Here is a 15168-nt window from a genome sequence, read left to right on the forward strand (position 1 = left end):
GTGAATTTGTTTATCAGATCAATATCTATCTGCCCTGTAATTGGAAGATGAATCTGACAACCTGTTGTTGGGTTGCTGCCCGTGAATCGGTAATTTTAAGGAAATTTTGCTGTTTTTGGTTATTATCTTGAATATTATTATAGATAAAGATAAACTGTAAACAGCAATAATGTTCAGCAAAGTAGGATCTATAAATAAGTTAACATGACCGAAATGGTCAATTGACCCCCTAAGGAGTTATTGTCCTTTATAGTCAATTTTTAACAATTTTCATAAAATTTGTAAATTTTTAATTAACATTTCCACTGATACTACTGGGCCAATTTCATCATAGATAGAGATAATTGTAAGCAGCAAGACTGTTTAGTAAAGTAAGATTTAAAAACACATCACCATCAACAAAACACAATTTTGTCATGAATTCATCTGCTTCCTTTGTTTAATATTCACATATACCAAGGTGAGCGACACAGGCTCTTTAGAGCCTCTAGTTTTTTGTTACAAAAGGAAATTTAAAAGAAATCATGAAAATTTAACGTCAAAATAAATTTGGACCAATCATTTGCTGAGGACAGATATAACATTAGCATGATTAGTGATTAAAAATATTTTTCTTCCACTGCTCAAGAAATGTAAAAATAGCTAAAAAATTTAGAGACTGAATAATTAGTCAATTGGCATATATTAATGAATGGTGTACGATGAAAGGGAGGTTTTATTATTTACGGGTGTTTTTCTTTTTGATGTTTGCGAAAAATCAGAAAGTCCATTCCTACCCAATATCCATTTTAATGGAATAGTCCCTGGAAGCAGAATCAAACATTTTAGTGATGTTTTGGCTCTTAGAAGTGATTCTAATTACGAAAATGAGAAAAAGTGATGAAAATGTTAAATAATATGTATAATTGTATGGATGGAATTTTTCATGAAATGGCACAATATGTACTGAAATTATTCCTGCTTTATTGTTTAACCTCTACATTTTATATAGTTATTTTAATTTTAGTGGATCTAGATGAAGATAAATACAGATATGCTTACCAAAGACAACAATAATGTAACTTTGATTTTCTGTTTACTTCATTTCAGATCATGAGGAACAATTAACCCTATTTAGAGCAAATATTGAAAAGGCAGTAGAACATTTATGTAAGTATAGGTCAGATATGATAAAGCTAGAAGTCACACAAATTTACTGTGATATGGGAAAATTGAAGAGTAATGCATTAAGTACAGCTATTTGTAAGAGCCAGGCAGGGGGTGATTCATGTATGTCTCAGAACTGCTTTATTCTTTTATATGATAGGCAAAACAAGACAACTTATAATAGCCATAAATTCCAAAGGTCAGATCTAGACGACTTTAAAAGGCCAAGAATAACATGGGTCAATGCAAGATGATACAAGAAGATGTGGTATGAGTGCCAATGAGACAAGTCACAATTTTTAAAAGTAATCTATTATAGGTCAAAGTACAGTTTTCAACACAGAGCCTTGGGTCACACCGAACACCATGCTGTTAAGGGCATACGATACAGTAGAGATCCCTCGTTGATTTTTTCTTAAAATTTTGATAGAAGGTCAATTTCAATGTGTACTTTTCAAATATGCAAAGAAAAAAGTACCTTCATGACTTACTTTTTGAGATAATTTGGTTTGAAATTTGCATATTTGGAAGAAAATCTCTGAAATTTCATAAATTATGACTTTTAAAGAAAGTAACGATACTTTTGAACGAAAAGTCATAACTTCATCGTTTTTTTTGTAAAATATTCCCTTGATCCGTGGCATCAACATGCTGAAATAAGTTTAAGGTTTTATCAAATAATCTTGTTCCGGATTTAGAGTGCTATATCCGAAATAAAGAAATTGACCATATTTTTGCGTCTTTTCGGAGGTGCAGAAAAAAATTGATCGTTGAATTTTTCCTGAAATTTTGGTGGAGTATTCTTGAAACAGTACTTGATTGATTGCAAAAGAAAGAAAATGGGGTCCATGTGCTTGTTTTTTCAATAAAAGCCATAAACCCTAATTTTTTACGACGTCTGTCAGTATGGCGCTAAATAACGTTAAATTAAGTTTTAATCGCAACCACGTCGTGTACTCATTCCCGCCGTACACGAGTTCGCTGTCAAGTATATGCAGGTGTTTTTCAAAGCGTTGTTACTTATCATAAAAAATTATAAGATGGTTAATCATAAAATTGAAAAACATTTGTGCTAAACATTTACGAAACGAACTTTGGACAGGATCCTTTTCATAATAAATAAAAACTATAAAAAAGGATTCTATATCAGATTGCTTTGTCAGATGTACGGCAAAAAAGAAAATCAGATAGAAGTATACAGGTGCATCTCCGTCCAACATAAGTTCTACATTGCTTCGTGTAATGTAAGAGGATAGACACCATTATTAACATGACAACATGTGAACCAACTATAAAGTGAGGCGATACTATAAATTGATAACAGTATTACCTTCAACAATGACAAATCCTACCGTATCGTCAACAGGACTTTAAAAGGTCCCGACGTATTTTGATTTTTTTTTTACATTCAAAAGATAATCATCTCTCAAATTTAAATTATAAGCAATACTTCTTGTTTTATAGTATAAAGAGCTGTTTTTTTCATTTGTACAATTTAACTCATGCCATTATTGCCTCAATCGACCGAAAATGAGGTTGTAATATAATTGTTCATAGGAAGTACAGCAGCCGGTATAAGAGAATAACATTGTACGATGTCTTTATCAATAGATAAGTTACATAATCTTTTTTACGGCGTATACGTATGAATATTGGCGTACTTGTTTGTCTAGAAGTAGAGCTATATTTAAAGTGTGTCTCATTGGGGTCGAAGCGTGACGCTGTATTGCCGATTTTTTGTAAAAGTGACAAGCGAAAATCAAATTATTTTGTCGTGAAAACGGGAAATGAGGTCTACTGCAGGACCAGGGAAATCACAAAAATATGAGAATTGCTTACGTACATAGTGTAAGCGGGATACGAATCTGACAAAACAATAAGAGGGATCCGGGATCGGAACCCCCAATGAAACCCCCTTGAAAACTCTTTGCTCGTCTGTCCGATCGTCTAACTATATTTTTTATGTGCCAATTTCAAGTCAAGAAATGGATGAGACACTCTCTTTATTTGTTATTTTATTTACGAATATGTGTGTTATACGAACTTGTCCTCCAATGAAGGTCTCGCACATGCAGTCGGTTTTGTTATTTCATTGATAGTCTGTTTTATTTAGCCTAACAATGACAATTCTCCGTGAAATTTGGAGGCTGTCAAATGCAAAACAAAAAAAAAAAGAAAAAAAACCCACAAACTTAATAATTTTGATTCCGATGTTTTTCAATTTAAGATATTATTATATTTCGACTTCATAATCAATAAATGAAAATAACTGTTCTCGTCATGAAAAATGATGCACAGCTGTACAACACGCCGTAGTAATGACTTATGTGCATGGATTTCAACACCAGACCCGATTCGGCCATCATATTTTGTTAATTTTTTCTCATTAATCACGGGTTCATACGTTTACTCATTTCTTTAAGTTTCATTAAAATAATGTTTGGATGTCATAAATGTGCAATTAGATATTTGCCACTGGACGTTAAGCCGCTACCTATACTCATAATTAGCTATTGCAGGTCGTTTTGTTCCAAATCGTGTTATTGGTAAAATGTTTTTCAGTATGTGACAGTTTAAGCAACAAATAGTAAGATAGACCCAATTCCTTGCATTTTTTCTTTCTCTACGCTGAGCAGATTCCGCTCGGCCGTGCTGTTTTGGCAGTTATTCAGTGCCAGACTGAAAAGCTCCACAATTCTTTTTCCGTCTTTCCATGTTATACTGTCAGTACTCTCTTCTGTGTCTATAAACATTTCTTCAATTTCGTCATGCAAAATTGTATTTGAATTGATTTATTTTTGTACATCTCAAGTATTTCCTTTAATCTAACTGCTTTTCGGCGGATTTCTCCGTCTTTTAGAAACGGCATGGCCACTTTTTTAGCAGGTACTTTTTTGAAATTCACACAATCGAAATTAATGACGTCAGTGAATATTCCGCGAAATATGACTTCTTTTAGAGCGACTTCGCGAAATATTAACGTTTTTATTAGAAACATCGCGAAATTACAACGTCCTGGTAACTAACGTCGCGAAAACAACACGAACAGTTTTGAAAACGTTATTATCTGCCCCTGCTACTGTATCGTATTCCCTTAAGGGCCCAAATGTCAAGTGTAAAACCATTCAAATCTGAAAACCAACGATCTAATTTATTTTAAAAAACTAGAAACGAGAGACAGACTATAAAAAGCATGGACACCTATTGGACAAAGCAAGATAACTCATAAATTAGGTTGTTGTCTACAAACAAGCAATATTAAGCTTTAGGTGTACAGTATAATCTGAATTATCATGAATACTTGTATGTTTTTAGATACCATACCTGATGGGGATCCCAGTGGAAGTCTGAGACAATTCTGGGCCAGTATTGAAGTCAGTAAATACACTATAACTCTTTATTTTTTTTATTTTCTTGACACAAGCTTGTTTATGTAGGTTTAGCAAAATATTTGAAAAAAATATCTTATTTAAATTCATTATTTATTTTCAAAAGGGAAATCTGTCTTAACATCAAAATGTGTCTTTTTATTTTCAGTGTAATAATTATATTCAATAAAATATTAAAAAAAAAATCTCATAAGTTCTCATGATGTCTACAGAATTTAAGTAAATCAACAAATAAAGGAAAGATATATAGTATATAAATTTATCACTGGCATACACCATGTTTTTCAGAAGAGGAAAAGTATTAGTTTTGGAAAAGGGAATTGGTATTAGCAATGAGAATTTGGAAGTCATGCAGAGCCCAAAGAGCCCAAAAGTAGTTCTGTTTGCCATATATGACAAAAAATATCAAAAGAGTTCTTTTGTATCACTTGAGAAGTGAATTTGGAAATGAACAAAACTTAATTTTATGATATATATATTGTAAACTCCTCATTTTTTGTTTTGCAATTAAAGCTACTTTGACTATTAAACTGGATATTGTCTTATTTTTTGTAGGCTAAATATTGTAAGAATGTGACCAAAGGTAGAGAATTATGGAATGAAATCATGACAGAGGGCCATGGAAATGAAGCCGCCATGTGGCTCAACTTTTATCATTTTGAGAGGTTAGTGATTGTTGTAATGTTATGGAAAGATGAATCATTGTCTATCAAAAAGCAAAAAATCATGACCTTAATGTTCTCTAGAGATTCATACCTATCATTGCTTTCTATTTTATTTTAATTATAAAGAGTTATGCAACAGGGGCAAAAGTGTTGTCTATAGAAAATATACTGTAGGTTCATTTAAAAAGTTGGAGGAAACCATATGTTCGTCCCACTTCAGGTTAAAGTTTTTGGTCAAGGTAGTTTTTGATGAAGCTGTAGTCCAATCAACTTGAAACTTAGTACACATGTTCCTTATGATATGATCTTTCTTATTTTAAACCAAATTAGACTTTTGACCCCATTTTCATGGTCCACTGAACATCACAATTAAAGTGTGAGTTTCAGGTTAAAGTTTTTAGGTCAAGGTAGTTTTTGATGAAGCTGAAGTCCAATCAACTTGAAACTTAGTACACATGTTCCTTATGATATGATCTTTCTTATTTCAAAACCAAATTAGACTTTTGACCCCAATTTCATGGTCCACTGAACATCACAATTAAAGTGTGAGTTTCAGGTTAAAGTTTTTAGGTCAAGGTAGTTTTTGATGAAGTTAAAGTCCAATCAACTTGAAACTTAATACACATGTTCCCTTTTGGTTAATCTTTTTACTTTTAAGTCCAAATTAGATTTTTTACCCAATTCCACGGTCCATTGAACATGGAAAATGATAATTGGAGTGGGGCATCCATGTACTTTGGAAACATTCTTGTTCAACTTATATTAATCCCTTTCCACTTTGCAGGTGCAAATGCTGTCTTGTAGCAGCATTAGCCTGCTCTTTTTCGAAAAATGTTGCAAAGGGCACTAAACTCTGTTTTTGTTTTGTAGGTGTTATGGTGATAATAAACATTGCAGAAAATTGTTACAAAGGGCACTTAACTCTGTATTTTTTTGTAGGTGCTATGGTGATAATAAACATTGCAGAAAATTGTTACAAAGGGCACTTCACTCTTTATTTGTTTTGTAGGTGCTATGGTGATAATAAGCATTGCAGAAAGTTGTTACAAAGGGCACTTAACTCTGTATTTGTTTTGTAGGTGCTATGGTTATAATAAACATTGCAGAAAGTTGTTACAAAGGGCACTTAACTCTGTATTTGTTTTGTAGGTGCTATGGTGATAATAAACATTGCAGAAAGTTGTTACAAAGGGCACTTAACTCTGTATCAGACTGGCCTGAGAGTATTGTGGATGCCTTTATTAATTTTGAAAGAGAGGAAGGTATGAACAAAAAATATTTTTGATAAAGATATATAAATGCAGTTAAAATTTTCCAATCATCAATACCTTTATATATTCTTCTTCAGTTAACAGCCATATATCACAACCACATATAATACTCATCATAATAATGAACAAAAACAGTAATACAGTCGATTCCACTTAATTGCATACCACTTAAAAGCATAATTCGGTTAATAGCATACTTTTCTCCTGCACAAAACCATTTCCCATTCATCTAATGTTTAATTGTACGGTTATATGCATAGCCCATAAGTGGCATTTCGGTTAATTGCATAGAAAAAAATCGCCAGCTAGATATGCTTAGTTAAAACTGACAAGATTTTTGACCGGAAACAGCAATTTGTTAAGTATATTTTTTTGAATGCATCATAATTTTTAATATTATTTCTCATTTACTTCTGTGTTATCTAAATAAAGTTTTGAAACAGTTTCTTTCGTGTTTATAGGATTATAAAAAAGGCCTCAATGTGTACACAGGTAAAGTTTCCCATATTTTATTTTAAGCCTCGAGGTCATAAATATGTCAATCAGCTGATTGTTGTAAAAACACGACCATTGTATAATCTTCTATCTCAAAAGGTGTTAATTATTGATTGGATTTCAAACATTGTTCATAAATTACATTTTGGGTGTTTTAAAACAATTTATGTTTGCTAATTATCAATCATTATCCAATGTGCAATCTCGTAATTCGGCTAGGGGTGATCTACATTTATGTTAAATATTACAGGACATTTATATATGGTTGAAGAATTTCATACATCAAATCTTTCATTTTTAATATTTTTTTAAAAGAGCGTTAACTTAAAATTATTATATTTTCTCACTTTCAACACTCATGTCCAGCAAATAACCCGTGCAGGGCCCCATTACTTGTTAATTGCTTTGCATATACGGTCATATACGAAACTAACAAGGTTAAAGTAACAGTGTTACATCACTGTGCAATCGGTAAATTCTGCATATTAAAGGCAGTTCATTACACATTTATTGTATCAAATGATTATAAACTGTGTAGCATTGTTCAACAGTTTGTTATAATCAAAGCGTAACAATATAATTTGTACATCCAGGTCATAGAAACAAATCTATTTTTAGAACAATTTTATTTTCGTATCTCAGGTAAAGGAAAAGTCGGTACATAAATAAACTAAAACTAAATGTGTTCAATATAAACTTTATTGAAAGAATAAACAATGAAATAAAATGCATGACAGTAGACAAATAACTTTTATTAGAATAAATAATCATTCAATATGTTGTAAGTGGATTATGGACGTTCATCTTTTATCAGGATTTCCTTTACTGATCTGCACTATCCATGTTATTTGACTCCATATTGGTATTTCAGATATAAGCATACTCTGCTTTATTGCATAATTTCGTCTGACAAATAGGCTATGCAAATAACCGGAATGTACTGTACCACACGACAGTGCCAAGGGCTGCATGGTTTAATAACAACCATTTAATAATAGTTATCATATACAAATTATGAATCTGCTCGAAATGTCATCATATATATGTTTCAATAAACACAATCTTTTATAAATCAATCAATCTCTAAAAGCATGATACAAAATATCAAAAATATTAATATGACCTCTCGAGTAGACCCTGTTGTGCCGAATGATTTAACCGCCAAATCACACAAAACATGTAACCATCTATGGGCAGACAATTCAGAAGAAAATTATATCATTCTAATTCATAAAATCAACCAAGTGAAATTATACGAGTTAATTTAATGTAGATTAGTTGTCCCCATCCCCTCAGACATGGTCAATTGACTTTAAAAGTTTTGCATTGTTTAATCATTATAAGTTTTGTATTTTTTATTTTAACATTTGCATATTTCTATCAAAATAACATCTAGGCAGAACATATATCTGTGTCAAAATTTTATTTCTTGAATTACAGGTGATTTGGAGCAGTATGAATCAGCTTTATCTAAATGTAATGCACAAATGGATAGAATCAAAGAAAGAAGAAAACAGGTAAGGACTTTAATTAAATAAGTAAAATCACAAAAATACTGAACTCTTGACGAAAATTCAAAAAGGAAAGTCCCTTATCAAATGGTAAAGTCAAAAGCTCAAACACATCAAACGAATGGATAACAACTGTCATATTCCTAACTTGGTACAAGCATTTTCTTATGTAGAAAATGGTAGATTAAACCTGGTTTTACAGCTAGCTAAGCTTCTCACTTGCATGAAAGTCTCAGTAATTTTAACTTTTTGATTCATAGATCAGAATTGTGATAACAGACTTTTAGTTTGATCTTAGTTCTGGTTTGCAACTTACTTTGATCTAAATTTTTGATTACTGATGATAATATTATTTCTCAGTTTTGGCATATAAAACACATCATAAATGTGTGCACATTTTGCCTTTGTATGTCCTAGTGACACTTAACCTTTCATGTGAGATCTCAGAGTTGCTCTTACTGACCCATTTGAAATCAAGACTGTCTGCATATATACCTAATAGGTAGTAAGTTATCTATATTTTGCCAAGAATTGTCATGAGATATACATGTCGGTCTGACAATCTTGAGCCAACATTAATAATACCTTGACCTATTTCAACATTTATAATATTTTGATGTATTTCAACTTTAACAATACCTTGACCTATTTTCATTGATTAGGCAGCAGAGAAAGAAGAAGGAGAGAAATCCAAATTCCAAAAAGGAGGGAAGAAACAACAGAAAACATTTGACAAAGGTCACCATACTGACAAAGGTCATCATTCTGACAAAGGTCATCATTCTGACAAAGGTCATCATTCTGACAAAGGTCATCATTCTGACAAAGGTCATCATTCTGACAAAGGTCATCATTCTGACAAAGGTCATCATTCTGACAAAGGTCATCATTCTGACAAGAAACAACAGTTTAATAAAAAAGACAAAAATACAAAATTTGATAAAAGACAAAATGAAAGTAGTGAAAAAGTGTTCTTCAAACCATATCAAAAGAAAGAGATGAAGCATGAAGATACAAGTGAAAGAATTTCATTGGATGAAGATCAAAAGGCAAGCAATGGGTTGAAAAGGAAGGTGAGAAAGTCGACGTTAATTCTATGTATAAAAATATCATATCTCATGTTTACTTTTTTTAATTCATTAAATATTTGAATTATCAGCTCAAATAGATCATGTTCACTGTAGGCTGATTTGTGAGGCCATTCGCATGAATCATGCTTAATATTTCCATAATATTTAAAATGTTTTATTTAATCTTTTTTTATGAGCAAGGCAAATTAGAATAAATAAATGATAGATTGTTACCCCTTTCATTTTGAAACATACTCAATGGAAAATGTTTTTTATGTATATAATAGAATAAACAAACAATAATGTTGGGTGGTTAATGTACTGTACACTGATGTTGGAAGTTCGAAACCCTGCACATGGTATAAAAAAGATGTGGTATGATTGCCAATGAGACAACTGTCCACAAGAGACCAAAATGACACAGACTAGTTTGTTTGACTCTAATTTAAATTGACTAGGATTGTCAGTTTTCTTTTCTAATAGTCAGGGTTCTCTCTGTGAACAGTGCTGAAAGTGACTTTAAACAAACAATCAATCAATATGAATATAATTATTTCTAACAGGCAGAAGACGATCAATCTTCAGAATCAGTATTCAAGGTACCACCTCCTCCCGGGTTCAAAGGTCAAAAGTCAGGACCACCACCAGGGTATAAAGGAAAGAAGTCTGAGCCTCCACCAGGTTTCAAAGGTCACAAGGCTGGGGTTTCGGAACCACCTCCTGAATTTAAAGGGAAAAGTTCTGAGGGTGAAGAACCACCAGCTAAAGTACAAAAAACTGGTATGAAATATTTTAGTTCCACTTTTGATGGCAATAGAAAAATTTTGTACTGATAATGTGTCAATCTATAAAAAAGTTTTTCTAAAATTTACAACTTATTTCTCTTTCTTTACAATCACTGTTTACTAGTTCTTGTTACTAGTAATTCATACAGAATAAATGGAAAAAATGAAAATTATGTTTTTAGAGTTACCAATATATAGGTCAATGCTTTGAATGCTCAAGCTAGAAATTTAGCTTTTAAATTCATTGGCAATGTTAGGACCAATCAGAAAGTCTAAACAGAGTTGTTCTATAAATGTAAAAGCAGTAGTCTATTTTTTCATATTACTGACTTTGGGTACCAGGCTCTATATTTTTTTGACAGGTAATCTACTCTGTGGAAAGACATTTTGGTACTCATGAAGGCCTGAATTTAGATGATTTGGATGATTTAGTCATGTATAGAAAGCATTAAACAGTATACTTTCCCTCAAAATTGTACAGATTAAAATCTTGAATTTACTTATTTAGTTTGCACTTTGCCTGACTGAGAACCAGTATGTCCTACCACAGAGTGGGTAACCTTTCGAGAAAAAATAGGAAAAAAATTCGGGAGTCAAAAGTCGGTTACATGAGAATTGTCTATTCTTATTTGGTGCATTGTCTTACGTGATTATTTACAGATGGAGATGACAGATTACATGAAGGTCAAGGTGACATGGGACCTGACAAGAGTTCATGTACAGCATTCGTTAGTAATCTGGCTTATGATGTAGATGAGGATCACATTAAAAACACGTTTTCACAGGTACTTTTTATCTTATTTTTTTATATTACTTGACAAAATAAATATGTAATCGATAAAAAAATAATTAAAAAATTAAATTTTGTGCCAATGAAATTCAATATTTTTATTCTATGAAGTTTTTTTAAGAAGCCTATAGATGCTTACCTCTACATTATTCAATCTTCTATTGTCTCATCTGCAATCATATAACATCTCCTTTGATGTTCCCTGTTTAATGTGTTGCGGAGGACATGGAAATACTGGTCGTCAGTCTTAACCAGTTTTGTTTGCGCTCTAATAGGTACAATTCTTGCCAGATATTTATAAAAGTTATACTGTAGGTTAATATCAGCTTTATCTCAGACAAGTTTTAAAATGGTCCATGATTGACTTTTTATACGACCGCAAATTTTGAAAAAATTTTCGTCGTATATTGCTATCACGTTGGCGTCGTCGTCGTCGTCGTCGTCCGAATACTTTTAGTTTTCGCACTCTAACTTTAGTAAAAGTGAATAGAAATCTATGAAATTTTAACACAAGGTTTATGACCATTAAAGGAAGGCTGGTATTGATTTTGGGAGTTTTGGTCCCAATATTTTAGGAATTAGGGGCCAAAAAGGGCCCAAATATGCATTTTCTTGGTTTTCGCACTATAACTTTAGTTTAAGTTAATAGAAATCTATGAAATTTTGACACAAGGTTTATGACCACAAAAGAAAGGTTGTGATTGATTTTGGGAGTTTTGGTTTCAACAGTTTAGGAATTAGGGGCCAAAAAAGGGCCCAAATAAGCATTATTCTTGGTTTTCGCACAATAACTTTAGTTAAAGTAAATAGAAATCAATGAAATAAACACAATGTTTATGACCACAAAAGAAAGGTTGGTATTGATTTTGAGAGTTTCGGTCCCAACAGTTTAGGAATTAGGGGCCAAAAAGGGACCCAAATAAGAATTTTTCTTGGTTTTCCCACCATAGCGTTAGTATAAGTGAATAGAAATCTATGAAATTTAAACACAAGGTTTATGACCATAAAAGGAAGGTTGGTATTGATTTTGGGAGTTTTGGTCCCAACAGTTAAGGAAAAAGGGGCCCAAAGGGTCCAAAATTAAACTTTGTTTGATTTCATCAAAATTGAATAATTGGGGTTCTTTAATATGCCGAATCTAACTGTGTATGTAGATTCTTAATTTTTGGTCCCGTTTTCAAATTGGTCTACATTAAGGTTCAAAGGGTCCAAAATTAAACTTAGTTTGATTTTAACAAAAATTGATACCTTGGGGTTCTTTGATATGCTGAATCTAAAAATGTACTTAGATTTTTGATTATTGGCCCAGTTTTCAAGTTGGCCCAAATCGAGGTCCAAAATTAAACATTGTTTGATTTCATCAAAAATTGAATAATTGGGGTTCTTTGATATGCCAAATCTAACTGTGTATGTAGATTCTTAATTTTTGGTCCAGTTTTAAAATTGGTCTAAATTAAAATGCAAAGGGTCCAAAATTAAACTAAGTTTGATTTTAACAAAAATCAAATTCTTAGGCCTCTTTGATATGCTGAATCTAAACATGTACTTAGATTTTTGATTATGGGCCCAGTTTTCAAGTTGGTCTAAATCAGGATCTAAAATTATTATATTAAGTATTGTGCAATAGCAAGTCTTTTCAATTGCACAGTATTGTGCAATGGCAAGAAATATCTAATTTCACAATATTGTGAAATAGCAAATTTTTTTTTAAATAAGAGTTATCTTTCTTTGTCCAGTAAAGTAAGCAAGAAATATCTGCAAGAATTTTTTTTAATTGGAGTTATTTTTCTTTGTCCAGAATCAACTTAAATCTTTGTTATATACAATATACAATGTATATTCACTTTTTACTACCAACGGATAAATTTAAATAATCTTTACCATTCAGTGATAACAAGCAGTTTTTTTACATCTTAATGTTTTATGATGTATTTAAATGAGTAGTAATTGTTGCAAACTCCATTAGAATATTTTAATTGAAATTAGTTTTGGAATAAGGGAAAGGGGGATGTGATTAAAAAATTGGGTTCAATTTTTCTCATTTGAAATTTCATAAATAAAAATAAAATTTCTTCAAACATTTTTTTGAGAGGATTAATATTCAACAGCATAGTGAATTGCTCTAAGAGAAAACAAAAATTTTAAGTTCATTTGAATACATTCATTCTGTGTCAGAAACCTATGCTGTGTCAACTATTTAATCACAATCCAAATTTAGAGCGGAATCCAGCTTGAATGTTGTGTCCATACTTGCCCCAACTGTTCAGGGTTCAACCTCTGCGGTCGTATAAAGCTACGCCCTGCGGAGCATCTGGTTGCACCATAGCGTTAGTATAAGTAAATAGAAATCTATGAAATTTAAACACAAGGTTTATGACTATAAAAGGAAGGTTGGTATTGATTTTGGGAGTTTTGGTCCCAACAGTTAAGGAAAAAGGGGCCCAAAGGGTCCAAAATTAAACTTTGTTTGATTTCATCAAAATTGAATAATTGGGGTTCTTTAATATGCCAAATCTAACTGTGTATGTAGATTCTTAATTTTTGGTCCCGTTTTCAAATTGGTCTACATTAAGGTCCAAAGGGTCCAAAATTAAACTTAGTTTGATTTTAACAAAAATTGAAACCTTGGGGTTCTTTGATATGCTGAATCTAAAAATGTGCTTAGATTTTTGATTATTGGCCCAGTTTTCAAGTTGGCCCAAATCGAGGTCCAAAATTAAACATTGTTTGATTTCATCAAAAATTGAATAATTGGGGTTCTTTGATATGCCAAATCTAACTGTGTATGTAGATTCTTAATTTTTGGTCAAGTTTTAAAATTGGTCTAAATTAAAGTGCAAAGGGTCCAAAATTAAACTAAGTTTGATTTTAACAAAAAATAAATTCTTGGGCCTCTTTGATATGCTGAATCTAAACATGTACTTAGATTTTTGGTCAAAATCAGGATCTAAAATTATTATATTAAGTATTGTGCAAAAGCAAGTCTTTTCAATTGCACAGTATTGTGCAATGGCAAGAAATATCTAATTTCACAATATTGTGAAATAGCTAATTTTTTTTTAATAAAGAGTTATCTTTCTTTGTCCAGTATATAAGCAAGAAATATCTGCAAGAATTTTTTTTAATTTGAGTTATCTTTCTTTGTCCAGAATCAACTTAAATCTTTGTTATATACAATATACAATGTATATTCACTTTTTACTACCAACTGATAAATTTAAATAATCTTTACCATTCAGTGAGGTTTTTTTTACATCTTAATATTTTATGATGTATTTAAATGAATAGTAATTGTTGCAAACTCCATTAGAATATTTTAATTGAAATTAGTTTTGGAATAAGGGAAATGGGGATGTGATTAGAAAATTGGGTTCAATTTTTCTCATTTAAAATTTCATAAATAAAAAGAAAATTTCTTCAAACATTTTTTTGAGAGGATTAATATTCAACAGCATAGTGAATTGCTCTAAGAGAAAACAAAAAAGTTCATTTGAATACATTCATTCTGTGTCAGAAACCTATGCTGTGTCAACTATTTAATCACAATCCAAATTTAGAGCGGAATCCAGCTTGAATGTTGTGTCCATACTTGCCCCAACCGTTCAGGGTTCAACCTCTGCGGTCGTATAAAGCTACGCCCTGCGGAGCATCTGGTTTTTAATAGTTATGCCCCTTGGAAATATTCAATTTATGGAAAATGGCCTTGTTAGCGCTCTCACTGGTACAATTCTTGCCAGATTTTTATGAAGCTTTTAATATAGGTTTATATCAGTAATATCTCGGACAAGTTTATGATGGTGAACAATCAACTTTTTATGTCCCACCTACTATAGTCTGTTTGTCCATTCGTCCTTCTGTCTGTCTGTTCGCCTGTCTGTCCCGCTTCAGGTTAAAGTTTTTGGTCAAGGTAGTCTTTGATGAAGTTGAAGTCCAATCAACTTGAAACTTAGTACACATGTTCCTTATGATATCATCTTTCTAATTTTAATGCCTAATTATATTTTTTATCCAATTTCATGGTCCATTGAACATGGAAAATGATAGTG

At 31.7% G+C, this 15168-nt stretch overlaps 1 protein-coding gene across 5 annotated transcripts in view; it reads left to right on the forward strand.

Moving 5' to 3' along the window:
* The window catches only part of LOC134681126 (squamous cell carcinoma antigen recognized by T-cells 3-like), a 33458-nt gene that overhangs the window by 14730 nt on the left and 3560 nt on the right, over positions 1-15168 (forward strand). Inside the window, exons 10-18 of one of the 5 annotated variants that reach the window (XM_063540566.1) lie at positions 1090-1149; positions 4462-4520; positions 5091-5200; positions 6350-6462; positions 8407-8483; positions 9140-9233; positions 9324-9550; positions 10111-10327; positions 10993-11117. In XM_063540566.1, coding sequence (XP_063396636.1) covers positions 1090-1149; positions 4462-4520; positions 5091-5200; positions 6350-6462; positions 8407-8483; positions 9140-9233; positions 9324-9550; positions 10111-10327; positions 10993-11117 — 1082 coding nt within the window. The remainder of the gene's footprint in view (positions 1-1089; positions 1150-4461; positions 4521-5090; positions 5201-6349; positions 6463-8406; positions 8484-9139; positions 9234-9323; positions 9551-10110; positions 10328-10992; positions 11118-15168) is intronic. The other 4 variants (XM_063540568.1, XM_063540567.1, XM_063540569.1 and 1 more) reach the window with 4 other exon arrangements.

This window comes from Mytilus trossulus, chromosome 8 (assembly GCF_036588685.1).
Source record: "Mytilus trossulus isolate FHL-02 chromosome 8, PNRI_Mtr1.1.1.hap1, whole genome shotgun sequence".
NCBI lineage: Eukaryota > Metazoa > Mollusca > Bivalvia > Mytilida > Mytilidae > Mytilus > Mytilus trossulus.